Source organism: Aspergillus stella-maris (genome assembly GCF_047715825.1).
Source record: "Aspergillus stella-maris strain CBS 113639 unplaced genomic scaffold BDV14scaffold_46, whole genome shotgun sequence".
Lineage (NCBI taxonomy): Eukaryota > Fungi > Ascomycota > Eurotiomycetes > Eurotiales > Aspergillaceae > Aspergillus > Aspergillus stella-maris.
Window position 1 is genome coordinate 162,198 of NW_027396840.1, and position 14,536 is coordinate 176,733.

Consider the following 14,536-nt stretch of genomic DNA (forward strand, 5'->3'; position numbering starts at 1 on the left):
AACGGACCCATCTTCTGCTCTGGTTCCTCTGCTGCAGAGTGCAGACTGTGCAGAGCGGGCCCAGGCACTGGGGACCAAAAGTTGGCACGAACCTGCTGCAAACCTGCAACCTTGGGCAACTTGGGAATTGTCATGGATACTGCCACAAAAATCTCCTCAAACTCAAACTACCGAGCACTAAAGGCGACACTACAGTCTGCAGCCCCGGCCACAGACCAACTTCCTCGTGGCGGTCAGCAAGGTTTGGGTTTGCCCGTCTGCTTTCTTTTGCCTTGGGTAGCACAACAGCGGTTCTTCATCGCGTTGAATGGCCAGGGTCCCAAGGGCTGCATTGCTCGTGTCTTACGGTTCGTCAACAAAGGTTACAATTACTATGTATGGTCACTAGTGGTCCGGAGCCCTCAAGCACCACAAGGAGAGTAAGGATAAATCCCGCGTGATCATCATTGGTGTGACAGGTTCCCGTCTCAGACAAAGCTCGACTTTGATCTCCAGTTCAGCAGAACCGAGCAGATGGATCCCGATCTGATCGGGTGGGCCCCTGACGCAATAATGACTGTGTTATTATTTCTTTATCCATTTTACCTTTTTGTTACGTGGACTTTTGTCTTTATTTTCCGCTCAGGGTGAACACGGCCTACGGAGCCACTTGTTTGATGAGGCAACGAGCTCACCGAGCTGTTGCTGTTTGTCTGAGAAGTGATGATCGGCAGCAAACTCGGCTTGACTTTTGGCCTCTTTGGGCGTGATGGTGGCGCCGAGACGCAGAGCTGCAGCTGTTGAGGGCGAGATACTCCGACACCTTGGTTGCTTTTTCCGGCACCCAACTCCTCTTCATGCCCATTGCCGGCTGCTGCTTTGTGCCAAACCGCGCAAGTCATGGGGAGCGAGGCCAATAGCTCCATGCCATGCATGGCCGTGGTACTATTGACGTGGCCGTATTGGCGGGCCGACGTGTCCAAAGTTCTGGGCCGGAAGAGTCAATCTCTGCTCAGGAACGGAAGCCATTGCGGGAACGAACCTCGATTCCTAGCTGGCGCCGATCATCCCAAGCCAGGGAATCCTGGGTCCCACTACTTCCCTCCAAGGTCCTGGCCAGTCGCTTATGCAGTGTGAAATGTCACTGCATTTCCCAATCGAAGCATGCAGTCCGCAGTCCGCGGTGGGGCTGGAACTATGGGGAAGTGTTTCTGTCATCCGTGATCCAGTTCAGCTCACCACTGATTGCGAACCAAACTTGGCTGGCCGCGATTGCTCGCTGCTTCGTATCCGACAGCCAGGTATCTTGGGAACAGGGACTGGTCGGCAGAATCGCTAATCAGCCTCAGACGAAATCCATCTGCGTGGCTTTCTCCCAGTCGCCCCTGCACTGCTTCGCTTCCGCCCAGCTCCCCAGAGTCCCCTCCAATCTGCCCTTGTCGTGTCTTGTCTCCGGCTCCTTCCTGACTTCCACTACTCCGTACTGCTCCATGTATCTTTGAGTGACAAGTCCATCCGCTATTCGCATTTGATTTTGCTCGATATCCGTCTTCAAACACCCCTTCCTCGCTAGCTTGCTTCGCGCTCCGTTTCCGATCATGGCCTCCTTCGAAAACACTCTGTATAGCTTGCCCACTTCACCCTTTGCAGAGACACTTTGGACTAGCTGGAATTCCGATGCGTCCCCTACATCCAGCGACGAGGGAAGCCTCAATATAGAGTCAAGCTGGCAGGCGCCTGTTTTATCGTTCCCGGATTACTATTGCTTCCTCGATAAATGGTCCGATCAATCCCCCGCGGCCCTCGCAAGCTACGTGCCTGCCGGGAATGCAGTCCCCATGGGCCAATTCTCCGATAATCCCATCGATATGTCCAATTGTGCATCGACCCTCGATACATTTGCAGCTCCAATATTCTCCGGCCCGATCGCTTCTGCAAGCGCCCATGATCTAACAACGCCCTCTACCACCTCCCTCCACGACTATTCGAACAATGCCTCGGGCGCAACGACCCCAAGCGATCACTCCTCCCCTTCAGCTTCAGATTCCAGCACCGCTCCCTCGTTACCGACTCCTCCCGTCCAGTCCCACACCCGACCGACCCGAAATACAAAAACTCCGATCCGATGCTGGGAGCACAGCTGCGGCGGTCGCGCATTTTCCTCCCTCGGAAACTACGAGCGTCACCTACGCGAGAAGAGCGGGCGGGCCAAAAGCTTCAGCTGCGAGCAATGCGGGCAACGCTTCACCCGATCGACAGCGAAAAACAAGCACATCCGGTACGGGCGCTGCCGGGCGCGGCACCCGTGGTGAACTGAACCAGCACTTCCCTGAATTTGCTTTGGTCATTATTCAACAATGCACGAATATACCCAACATTTGCCCGTACGCATAGAGTTGTTTCGGCGGGATTTTGAGCGAAGGAATCTTTTTTTTTTTGTCATTTTTCATATTTCATTTACGAGGGGTAAAGGAGTTATATCAACCTAATCTATGCGCTCAAGCAAGCAAGTGCTGCTGCTAAGAGTTGAACAGGACAGGACACTGGTCATTTAGGGAATATCCATAAACATACACACATATACATATATACATACAAAATAATACATACACATCTCACTAGAGCCCTTGCTTGTTTCCCCTGAATCAAATTTCAGATCCAAGTGTTTGTGCACCCCTAAACTAAGAAAGGTACTTTTGTAAAATAAGCTTACTCTTATTTCTACAGCGACTGTGGCTCGGATCCAAGATGCTAGCTCCGATCCGATCTGGCGCCGGCTTGGGCGCGAACGCTTGGATCTTGCGCAACTTTTCTCGTGCTCGCTGGTTGAACAAAGAAATTTATGATGATAACTTAGAACATGTTAAGAATTCGAATTATATATCTTATTATATAAGAGAGTATTCACTCCTCTAATGGATGTCTCTGAATAAGGCCTAAAGATCTATACGAACTGGAGGGTTGCGTGTTGTTCTTGAGGGTAGTTTGCGATGGGAGAAACTATATATACCCGCATCATGGATCCGCTATCTTACAACAATAGGAACAGGACCATGGTACAACCACTAAATAGATTCTCTTCGTACTGAGGAATAAATATTTAAGCTGATAGAGATAAATTAAGATATTATGCCAATGACTATTGATGTACTCAGAGTGAACAGGTATCGGCAAGAGTACATTACGGCGGACGCGTCGTAGCGCCTGAGGCTTCTAAGCAAAGTACCAAGCAAACAAAACAAAACAAATCCAACAAGAAGAAAACGGAAAAGCAAAACGCGCAAGGGAAAAGGAGGCGAACAACCCAGCCAACCAACCAACACCAGGTTCACAATATTAATCACAATCTGAAACAAAAGAAATTATTACCTGTCCAGCGACAGAAATAGGATCATGATCACAAAACATGAAAAAGAAAAGAAAGTCATTAGGCGAATTAAACCTTGACAACCCGCGACTCCTTCGCAACAACACCCGCCAACTGAGCGATACTTCCACTGCCACGAATAACCATAAGTTGGACATTCGCCTGCAGGTATGCACCGATCCAGTTACGCAACTCAACAGCGACAAGCGAGTCAACGCCGTAACTATCCAGGCTTTGAGCGGGCGAGAGCATCTCGACGGGTGTGGCAATCAGCTTGCTCAGTTGTGCAAGGATCGCGTCTGTGACGATCGTGACTGCGTCGTCGAAGGAGGGCGCTGCAGAGAGCAGTGTTACGGCGTCGGCATTCTCGGATGAAGCCTGGGTGGCAGCACCGGTATACTTGACGAGTTGCGCGTAGCGACGGTCAGAGGTCAAAAAGTCGCGACCGTTCTCGGCTTCGTCGTCGGAGGGGATGAGGCCGATGGACGCGACGCAAGAGGTAGGGTCTGCGTCGCGCGCGTGGTTGACGGCGTAGTTGAGCAGGACGAGCACATCCGATACACCGACCGAGCCGAGTCCATTGCGGCGGAGGGACTCGGCGACCTCGGGATTCTCAGCGACGTACCCGACGTCACGGACGGGACCAATGTTGATTGAGAATCCGGCTTCGCCGGCGTGCGCCATGTGTCGCACAAATGTGTCTTGGAAACTGCAGGCGGCACTGTAGTTTGATTGACCGAAGTTACCGCGTACTGTGACGGTTGAGGACATCATGATGAAGAAGTCGAGGGTGTTGGATTGGGAGGCGAAGGTCGCGTGAAGGTTCTGTGAGCCGCGAACCTTTGAGGATAGAGCGGTGCGCCAGTCGTCGACTGTCATTGAGTCAAAGAGGGAGTCGCGAAGGACCATGGCCGAGTTGATGATACCACGGACAGGAGGCAGACCGGAGGCTTCGAGGTCCTTGGCCAGGGATGTGACTGCCTCGGATAAGGCGACGTCGCAGGGTGGTGCAATGAGGTTGATACCCTGGGCCTGGATGCCCTCAACGAAGGCGCGGCTGTCGGCATCCTTTGCACCGGACCGGGACAGCGCAACGATGTGCTTTGCGCCGTGGTCGGCAAGCCATGTGGTGAATGACCGGCCGAGACCACCAAGACCACCGACGACAATGTAAGTTGCGTCGGAGTGGAGCTCAGCTTGAGCGGGCATTGACGGGACAGCTTTGACCTGCTGGCCATCCTCGACAGTGAGGATGATCTTTCCGGTGTGTTTGCCAGCTTGAATGAGACGGAACGCAGACTCAATCTCATGAATTGGCATCGTAGTCAGCGTGACTGGGTTGATGGAGCCTGCCTCCGCAAGGTCTGCGACATCCTTCAACAACCTTCTGGCCAAGGGCTTTCGCTGCTCAATGATCGCAGTCAGGTCGACGTAGGAGAAGGTAATGTTCTTCAAGAGGTACTCCATAGGCATGAGCGCGTCATCCATGAGATCCTTGCGGCCGATCTCAACGAAGCGGCCGAAAGAGGCAAGCAGGTTGCAGGACTCGCGGAACATTTCGCCGCTCAGCGAGTTCAGGACGACATCGACTCCGTAACCGCCGGTGAACTCCATGATGCCACCGTGGAAGGCAGTGTTTCGGCTCGAGAAGATGTGGTCGTGCGGGATGCCGTAGCGTGTGTGAAGTAGGTCGCGCTTCGCATCGCTACCGACGGTCGCAAAGACTTCAGCTCCAAGGTGCTGAGCAAGCATTATGGAGGCTTGACCGACAGCACCGGCAGCAGAGTGGATGAGGACCTTGTCACCCTTGGACAGAGCGCCCTTGTCGACGAGGCCGTAGTAGACAGTAGCCCAGACAATTGGGAGCGAGGCACCCTCAGCGAAAGACATCGCGTCGGGGATGACCTGGCAGCAGTCACCGTGCACAATGGGGTAGTTTGTGTAAGAGCGAGAGTACAGTGCGCAAACACGGTCGCCAGGCTTGAAACGGCCCTTCATGTTCTCACCGACCTCAATGACAACACCACTGCAGTCGTTGCGCATCTCAGTAATGCCTTCAAGCTGGCCAGCAGCAATGAGGACATCCTTGAAGTTGATACTTGCGCCGCGAAGCTCGAAGCGGACGTCGTCAGGGCCAAGGGGAGGTCCTTCCACGTCATCCTTCCAACGGATGCTCTCCAGGAGACCGGGAACGCCGAGCTCTGCAGTTAGGGTACGGTCGGTGCTAACGAATGGAACTAGCTCTGGGGTTGCTTGGCGGGTAGTCAGGTCGACGTCCCTGCTGATATCGGGGCGGTAGACATGGCGGGAGACGAACAGCTGGCCGTCCTGCTCGGTGAACTCATTCTCAACTTGGCTGCCGGGGCGGTTGAGGTCGAAGCTGGGGCTGCCGAGGAGGACAGGAAGGAATTCCGCGATCTTCTCCATTACAGGAACGTTGGGCGTCTGGACGTCCAGAACGATCTGGCGCAGGTTGGGGTACTCGAGGCGCATAGTCCGAGCGAAACCAGTCCACAGGCCAGTCTCCGCGTCGATGGCTTCCTTCATGGTATTGTTGCTGACGAGCAGCAAAGCGCTTGCCTTCCAGATCCAGTCCTTGAAGGAGGTCCAGACTTCTGCCGTGGGGGAAGCACACAGGAGACGAGCAAGCTCCGGAAGCATGACGACAACACCGGCCTCACAAGGAGATGTGATGGCACGGAGAGATACGGCTGAGCTACCACAGGCCTGCTTCACTGCTTCCACCTGATCTTCGGCAGTGGCGACAGCAGGGTCAGTGAGAAGGTGGATGGGCAGCGACTCGTCGCTCTTAGTGTTTGGAGCAGAAGAGATAAAGACGCCAAGGTGACCACCGTCTTCCTCTGGGTAATCAACAAAGGCGCGCTCCACATCAACGAAACCGGCGCCCTCAAGTCGTCCACACCACTCAGGAACAGTCAGGAGAGGCGAGCGCGTCCGGCCCTCGTCATAGCCAGACCACCAGCCCTCGAACAGACCGAAGATCATGTTCGCAAAGACACTGTACTGCGTGATCTCCATGAGCATGAACTTACCCCCCGGCTTGAGAAGGGGCCTGATGTTTCGCAGCGTCTCGTCAATGCGAGGTGTTGCGTGAATGACGTTACTCGCGACGATGAGATCGTATGAGCCCTCTTCGAAGCCCTGCTCTTGTGTGTCACGACTGGCGTCAAACACCTTGAACTCGACAACATCCGCTAGGTCGCCCAGACGCTCTTTACAAGGTTCGAAGAATCCAGGTGAGAGATCGGTAAAATCGTAGCGCTGCGCGAAGCGGTTGCCCTCACCGTTCAAGGCGCGTAGAACAGGTTCCGTCGCGGATCCCGTGCCAGCACCAATTTCGAGAACCTTCAAGCCAGGGTTGAAGCGACCAAGCTCATGGCAGTAGGCGGCCATCTGAGGGTAGACACGAGAAGAGACCCACTCGCTGTAGACACGGGAGAGTAGGTTGTTCGTGTTTAGGATAGACAGGGCGGACGTCTTGCCTGTGAGGATGTCCGCCAACTGAGGTCCAAGGGCAGCCACTGCTTCGCCAATGACACCAAGCTCTTCAGCCTTGTTGCTCAGTAGGGAGTTATCGAAGACCTCGGTGCGGAGCGTCTCCATCCATTGGTGGTATCGTCCAAGGTAGGTCTCGCTGATGTTCTCTGGGGAGACCGCGCGGAGGGCCTCCTGAACCTGATTGACAGTAATTGCAGCCAAAGTAGTGTTTGTCTCGACAAGCGAGCCAGGCTGAATGGTGGACTTGCAGACTTGGTCGCGGTGCCTGGTAGTCCATGCGTCAATGTATGGAACTTGGTCCTGGGAGTGACATGCTTCCTTCGTGGAGGTGCCGGCAGCAATGTCGCCTCCGAGGCTAGTGACACGAATACCTTGAGCAACGAGAGCCATGCCTTCAGCCGCGGTGGCGTCCTTGGAGTGGAGGTCAAACACGAATGGCTCGTTGCGCCTAGTCGTTGAGCAAACCAGGTCGCTGCCAGGAGCGCTCTGTTGGTTGGCGATCCAAAGCTGCTTGATAAAGGTAGGCACATATGCGGAAGTGTGACCCTCCTCAATAAAGATCATGGTTGAAAGACCATGGAACAGAGCAGAGTCAAGCACAGCGGGGTGCAGCAAGTCATCCATACCACCCGGAGGCATGTCGGGTGTTGGAACACGAGCCGTAGCAACGCAAGAGTTTTTGCTGCTGCGGATGGTGTGCATGTTGTTGAATGGGTGTTGCCAGTCTAAGCCGTTGCGCTTACCAACAGCATAGAACTTCTGTGGCGACACATCGTGCGTGCACTCAGCATCAACGCGAGAGAGGTCGGCTGAAGTGAATGCGGTCTTGAAGCCCTCGACAGAGTCGATCTCGGCTTGAACGAGACCACGGCAGTGCTCAGTCCATTTCTGGTCTGGGGTCACAGTGAAGATGCGGAACTCATTCCAGACGGCTGACGACTCACGCGATGTCCTTGCTTGAGGACGGAGTGACAAGGAGATCTCAACCTCGGGTGTCTCGTCAGAGAGAACGAGACCTTTGCCGAAACTCATATCGCGGAAGCGCATGTATTGAATCTTCGCGGTCGGGTTGGTTCCGAGCATGTGTTGGCGGGTAGCTTGCACGGCCATGGTGATGTAGCCGGCAGCAGGGAACGTGATGAGCCCTTGAACAATGTGATTACGCAGCCAAGGAGATTCCTTGAGGCTGAGGAACCGCCGCCAGCGGGGTTCCAAACTGTTCACGTCGGCAGAAAGACTGCCGAGGAGCTCGTGCGGTAGATGTTCACGGTGCCTGTAGTCCTTGGACAGGCGGGTCTCGTGCCAGAAGACCCTGTCATGGTCGAAGGGGTAAGGAGGCAGGTCAACTAGAGACTGGGTGTGGCCCTCTTTGGAGTCTTTGTTGAGGTCGTTGAGGCGGACAGAGCCGTTTCTTATGACCAAGAAACCCAGGCATCTCAAGAGCGCGGTCTCGGCATCGTCTCCACGCTTGAGCGTGTTGGTGTACGACGCCTGTCCGTGGGCACCAGAGATGGTCTTGAGGATTTGGTTGACGGGACCACCAAGCTGCGAGTGAGGACCAACTTCGACAATGGTGTCGATGGGAAGGCCATTGTATTCCTGCTCGCATAGCGCGCGGAGACCCTGAGAAAAGAGAACCGGGCTAGTGAGGTTGCGCACCCAGTACTTGCCATCTAGAATGGTCTTCTCGTCAAGCTCCTTGCTGGTGACAGAGCTAAACATATGGACAGAGGAGGTGATTGGTCTTGCGCTCACCCCCTTGAGAGCAGCAATATAGCTATCTGCCATTAACTCCATCTGATGCGAGTGGTAGGCAGCTCCATGCGTCATGAGCTTGCGGTTGAATACGCTTTCCTCATCAAGAATCTCCTTTAGGCGATCAATGGCAGACACATCACCCGAGACCGTAACGCTTGACGGGCTGTTGAAACAAGCAACGCGCATGCGACCATAATCAGTACCGACCTTGGCAATGTGCTGCTCAGCAACCTCAGGCGACGCACCAACCGCGATCATGGCACCGGGAGATTGGTTTGCAGCCACGAGCTCGCTGGCCAACTTTCCACGATAGTATGCGATCGTGATGGCATCTTGGAAGGAGACTGCCCCAGCAGCATAGGCAGCAGCAATTTCACCACTGGAGTGACCAAGCACTGCTGAAGGCAACACGCCAAACTCTTGCAGGAGGTCAACCAACGCTAACTGGATAGCTGTGCACATAGGTTGGGAGTAGGCGGGCTCGTTCACTCGGGAGTCGACCTTGGGCCGGCAGAGTTCGCTAAGAAGATCCCATGTGCACCCCACCTTAGCGAGTTGCTTGCGGGCAGATTCAAGCGAGCGAACAAACGATGGGTAGCTCTTGAGGAGGTCACGGCCCATCTCAGCATACTGCGCGCCCTGGCCACTGAAGATGAGAGCAATGCGAGACTCTCCCATCTTCTCCCGACGCGGGACAGGAGAGTGCGAAGCCGCGTTCAGCTGGCTTATCAGGTCATCCAAGTTGGATGTGACAAAACCTACCCTGAATGCATGCACAGATTGTTTTGATAGGGTATGAGCGAGACGAGCAAGCAAAGCATCTGGATTGATGGAGTTGCTGTGCTTTTGGATAAGGTATTTTGCCAGCCCAGCACAGATCCGTTGACAGGCCTTTTCGCTCGCACCGCTGACCATGAACACTCGAGGCTTCTCGGCATGGTAGGCCAGCTGCAAAGAATTGCGCAAAGACGGGCGCCCGAAGTTCGAGATAACATCATGAGCAGCATCAATAATGACGTGGGCATTTGTTCCACCATAGCCGAAGCTGTTTAACGAGATTCTGCGAAGAGTCTGTCTCTCCAACTTGACGGGAATACGTAAGTTCCACTCGTCAAGAGGAATGTCTGGGTTGATTGTCTTGTGGTTCACTTGCGGTGGGATCACACCGTGCTCAAGCATAAGAACTGACTTGATCAAACCCGCAAGGCCGGCAGCACTCTCGGTGTGACCAATGTTACCTTTGATCGAACCGATCGGCAAGGGTCGCGAGGATGATCGTCGCTGTGTCAGGGCTGCTGCGATAGCGCTAGCCTCGATTGGGTCGCCAACCTTGGTACCAGTACCATGTGCTTCCACATAGTCGGCGTACAAGTCGAGTTTGGCTTGTCTGTATGCACGAAGTATAGCTTCTTTCTGTGCAACGGCACTCGGTACACTAATGCCAGGTGTTCGGCCATCCTGATTGAGGACTGAGTTCCGAATGACAGCGCGAATTGGATCGCCATCCCGCAGAGCGACGGACAGCGGCTTCAAGACAATACCAGTGACACCCTCTCCTCGCCCGTAACCATTGGCACGGGAGTCAAAAGGATATGATCGACCCTCTTTCGAGAACATCTTTAGTTGACTCTGATAGTGGAAGCGTTGAGGATCGAGGAGCAGGTTGACACCTCCGACAAAACATTGTGAAGTCTCGCCGTTGCGTAGACTAAGAACGGCTTGATGCAGTGCGACAAGACTTGATGAACAACCAGTGTCCATTGTGAAACTCGGTCCGCGAAGGTTGAAGATGTATGAGATACGGTTCGAGGAGATAGCTGGTCCGGTACCAGTTACCAAGTATAGTGGAGGCTTCTGGACATCACGAGTAGCAATTTCGTGGTAGTCTGATGTCCATTGTCCAACATAGACACCAGTGTTGGACCCCCATAAAGAGTCCATTGTGATACCGGCGTTTTGGAATGATTCGTAGGCGACTTCGAGCATGAGGCGTTGCTGGGGGTCCATTGCCTATTGTAAATCAACAGTTAGTCACATCTCCCCATAGAGCTGCTGAGAGTTATACGCACCTGTGCCTCAACAGGGTTGACTCCAAAAAATGTAGCATCGAAAGCACCGATATCATCACGGAGGAAGTGCCCTCCGCATGCATTGGTCTGATGAAGAGGTCAGTTTAGCGAAAGGCCATCCTCATCATACAAGTGACATACCGTCCCAGATCTCGTTGCTGTGTGTTCCTGGAAAGCCTTCATGTTAAACCGGTTTCCCGGCCCAGGCGTCCATCCAGAACGACCAGCTTTCAGCATGTCCCATAGGCCAGAAACGTCTGTTGCGCTTCCTGAAAGCCGGCAGCCCATGCCGATGATAGCAATGGGTTCCAATGAGCCGGGACCGGCCTCATAGCCACGCTCATCAGAGGTATTGCTATCATTGTCGCTGAGTACAGACCATGGAGACGACGATAGTCGCTCACTATCTGACTCGCTATCAGCCCTTGAGATGTAAGGTCTAGATGTAGGGCTCATGATTATTATGGTAAGGGTATCAAGAAAGGTACGTTGAGAAAGTCGCCGACCTTCTGCTGGGGCATGGAGTTTTGTTTATGATAGATAGGTACGGGCCTTTTGAAGGAAATGGAAATGGGTTCCACATGTACACATATGTACCTGAGGCGCCTACTAAGACAACCGGTTCCAGGGTTGAAAGGGAAGGGCCCCGAGGGGGAGCTCTACTGCGCAACTTGCCGTGTCAGATGCACTCGATCTTAGTATTTTGATTACGTGCCGTCTACCCCCGGGTAATGGGTTCATGGCCACCGCCAGGCTCAGGCTTTCTGCTAGCCTTGAGCCATCTCGTCACTGACTCCCCCTCTTTTCCGTGAAAGTATGATAGAGCTACTCCGAGCGGAGCCCGCAGCTCTGACCGTCGGCGGGCTATCCTGCAGGAGGCTCGCAGGGCGTCATTGGAGGAGATCCTGGACGTGGCCGCCGGAGAGTGGACATGGCGAAACAGCTTCCAGGGTACCTGAGGAGCCAGCACTTAGCGAACGATGACGCACGAAGGAAATACGCAGTAAGAAGGAAATAGGATCACGATCAACAGGCCAGCGCCAGGCCGAGAATCCAGCAATTGGGACGATGAGGTTGAGCCTTGAGCATCGGCAGACGAACCAGATCGACCCGCCATGTTGACGCAGAAAAATCAATGATCGTCGAAGCTACCTTTAGACGAAGGAAGAGATGTGGAGAGTGGAGACTGCCATGCGTTTCCGATGAGTACCAAGATGAACCAAATTGAGGTCTCGAATTGACGGGCTGGTATTGTCCGGAGAGCAGCGGGGATCAGCAAGGCACAGGGCAAGTGGAGGAGTGGAAGGGAAGGAAAAGAGGGAGGGAGGGAAGAGAGATGAAAGAGGAAAGACGGAAGAGGCCAAGACGACCGAGGTTGGTGTTGCTGCGTAGCAATAAGGAAACCGGTGCGTTGCAACACGCCAAGTAGTCCCTTCCATATGTGCGGTCATCGCCGGTCGCACAGTACTTACTGCAACTGAATCCATTGCGTCTTATTGCTGGTAGGACCTGTCTTGTACTCTTCTACATTCGCAGCCAACGCTCACAGATACCAGCAAAATGACAGAAACAGTAAAGCTCAGCGTCCCTCTAAGCGAGGACGTGATCAAGCTCTCGGCGCTGGATCAGCAGATTATGCGATTTTATGCGAAAACAGTCTTGATCTTTGAGACTGACCGCGCGAAGCAGCCAGAGGACATTGTACATCACCTGCGGCAAGGCTTGTCAGTTGCGCTCAGCGAAATTCCAGATTTTGCCTCCACCGTTGCACCAGTACCAGGTTCGCAGCGCAAAGACCTCGAGCTGCGCATTGGACCTGAGTCCGGTGTTCCTTTCAAAGCTGTTGATCAGACAAAGAACGACTCTTGGACGTACGGCAGCTACTATGACCTCGCCGCAAAGAGCTTCCCTACCTCCGACATTCCTCACGATATCCTCTTCATCCCGCAACCGGGCTCCGGTGTCGATGGTCTCCCCGCGGCATTCCTACAAGTGAACCTGATTGAGGGAGGCGTTATACTTGCAATATCATGGCATCATGCAGTATGTGATGCGCGTGGTGTTGGCGTCTTGACAGAGGCTTGGGCCCGCCATACAAAAACGTCAATGGCAAACGGCAAGCCTGACCTCCCCGCAACACCAGCGGAAGGCACCCGAGACCGTTGGAGATTAAATCATGGCCTGCGCGAAGCAAGCATTGATCAGCTCCCCGAGTACACAATCGACAGCTCCGCGCGCGAAAACCCCAGCGGTTCGCACCTTCTCGACCGCGAACACCCCGTTACAATGCCATTCGCTGTGAGCACCTGGTACGTTAGTGCCGCCTCACTGAGGGAGCTCCGCAAAAACCTCGCACAAGCGGGAACCGACAAAATCCAGTTCACAAAGGTCGAAGCCGTGTCCGCGCTCGTCTGGAAGCACATGAGTATCGCGCGCGGCCTCGACCAGAAGTACCCCGACGGGTCGTCTCTGTTCACAACTCGATTGGACTTTCGCTCGCGAACGAAGCCGCCCTTCCCGGATACATTCATTGGTAACATCAACGAGCCCACCGCGCGCGTGCGTATGCCGATAGCAGAGATAACTACCCCCTCAACGCCTGAATCTCTGGTCACACTGGCATCCGCCGTGCGCGCGGCCACAGAGTCTGTCAACGAGAGCAGCATGCGCACACTTATTGGCCTCGTGAACAACGCCCCAGCCGTCACTGACGTGTCATGGAAATACAACTACTTCCCCGGTCCCGATCTGGGTGTTACGGACTTATCAAACCTTGAAGCCATGAAGCAGAGCTGGGGCGCTGGCCTTGGCGAACCGGTTTGCATTCGGTCTTATTCGCGTGAAACGGGTCTGCTCTATTTGTTCCCGTCGGATAAGGCGGGTGGCTTTGAGATCCAGGTTCAGTGTGAGAGGGAGGCGGTCGAGAAACTGAAGACAGATGAAGTATTTGGGTTTTTCTGTGAATTCAAACGGGCGGCGCAGTATAATCAGTAGATATACCAGCCAATTTTTGTTCCATGTTGGTAGGGATTTATATGGGGGCTAGAATATTCTCATAGTTTATTCCCCAAAGTCACGAAAATATATAATTGACACTCAATGTTTAACAAGGTACTCACTACCACAAAGGTTAAGATCTAGTAATCAAATATTGAACATCGAATTGAAGTAAGTAGTAGTTAAAATAACCTTATCAAGAACGATTCGCGACATTGCTTTCCCTAACGCCTCATCCCACAAACCCAGTCTGCAGTCTGCAGTCTGCACTCCCACTCTGCAGAACGCCATCAACGTGACACGGCATTGCCAAGTCATACAACTGCCGACCCGACCCGACCGCAACACAACCACGACCATCCCACGACCACGACAGCGGGAAAATTCTCCGACTAGCACAAGGCAAGGCAAGGCACGAACCACGGTTCATTCATTTATTCGTTGCTCATCTTTCACCTAGGTACCTACCTACCTGATAGATTCTAGTGTAACATCAACAGTACTCAATTTGAATTGGCGAGTGAGAAATACAAGAAAAGTAACAAACGTTGCGATTCTGGCGCGGACTATGAAATATGGATACCAAACTACTCTGTATTTTACTTAGGATAGCGTAGTTCGCTTGTGAGTATGGAGTACTGTACTTAGGCACTGTGTGGCGCATGGATCAGTTCCCAGTGGGGTGTGGGAGGCATCAGTGGACGGAGCAGAGCGTGATATCATAGGTACTGAGGGATCTTCAGTCCCCTTGCAGAATTCTCGAGCCTAGACTTATCAGCCAGGACTTGTTCCTGGAAAACCGAAATCTGGCATGTCTTCAGATTGTGCATTGCATTTTTATTAGGTA

At 53.5% G+C, this 14,536-nt stretch overlaps 5 protein-coding genes across 5 annotated transcripts; 3 read left to right on the forward strand and 2 right to left on the reverse strand.

The window, feature by feature from the left end:
- Positions 1–476: 476 nt before the first annotated feature.
- Positions 477–1,010, reverse strand: BDV14DRAFT_96915 (uncharacterized protein). The gene has a single exon (XM_073777936.1). The coding sequence runs from the start codon at positions 912–914 to the stop codon at positions 582–584; it is 333 nt and encodes a 110-aa protein (XP_073625893.1). The 5' UTR covers positions 915–1,010; the 3' UTR covers positions 477–581.
- Positions 1,011–1,448: 438 nt separating this feature from the next.
- Positions 1,449–2,536, forward strand: BDV14DRAFT_96917 (zinc ribbon domain-containing protein). Its single transcript, XM_073777937.1, has one exon. The coding sequence runs from the start codon at positions 1,578–1,580 to the stop codon at positions 2,289–2,291; it is 714 nt and encodes a 237-aa protein (XP_073625894.1). The 5' UTR covers positions 1,449–1,577; the 3' UTR covers positions 2,292–2,536.
- Positions 2,537–3,415: 879 nt separating this feature from the next.
- On the reverse strand, positions 3,416–11,148 carry BDV14DRAFT_202376 (type I polyketide synthase; the record flags this gene model as incomplete). The annotated part of the gene is made up of 3 exons (XM_073774017.1): positions 3,416–10,633; positions 10,693–10,779; positions 10,834–11,148. 3 exons carry the CDS (start codon positions 11,146–11,148, stop codon positions 3,416–3,418), a joined length of 7,620 nt encoding a protein of 2,539 aa, XP_073625895.1.
- An 82-nt stretch (positions 11,149–11,230) lies between these two features.
- Positions 11,231–11,981, forward strand: BDV14DRAFT_177552 (uncharacterized protein). The gene has a single exon (XM_073769437.1). It carries the CDS (start codon positions 11,509–11,511, stop codon positions 11,674–11,676), a length of 168 nt encoding a protein of 55 aa, XP_073625896.1. The 5' UTR covers positions 11,231–11,508; the 3' UTR covers positions 11,677–11,981.
- A 253-nt stretch (positions 11,982–12,234) lies between these two features.
- BDV14DRAFT_210244 (transferase family-domain-containing protein) lies at positions 12,235–13,686 on the forward strand (the record flags this gene model as incomplete). Its single annotated transcript, XM_073775851.1, has 1 exon — positions 12,235–13,686. Exon 1 carries the CDS (start codon positions 12,253–12,255, stop codon positions 13,684–13,686), a length of 1,434 nt encoding a protein of 477 aa, XP_073625897.1. The 5' UTR covers positions 12,235–12,252.
- Between the last annotated feature and the right edge of the window lie 850 nt (positions 13,687–14,536).

What these genes read in the sequence shown, in the direction of transcription:
- BDV14DRAFT_96917 (XM_073777937.1), top strand. Translation starts at nt 1,578, where the DNA reads ATGGCCTCCTTCGAAAACACTCTGTATAGCTTGCCCACTTCACCCTTT.
- BDV14DRAFT_96915 (XM_073777936.1), bottom strand. Translation starts at nt 914, where the DNA reads ATGCATGGCATGGAGCTATTGGCCTCGCTCCCCATGACTTGCGCGGTT.
- BDV14DRAFT_177552 (XM_073769437.1), top strand. Translation starts at nt 11,509, where the DNA reads ATGATAGAGCTACTCCGAGCGGAGCCCGCAGCTCTGACCGTCGGCGGG.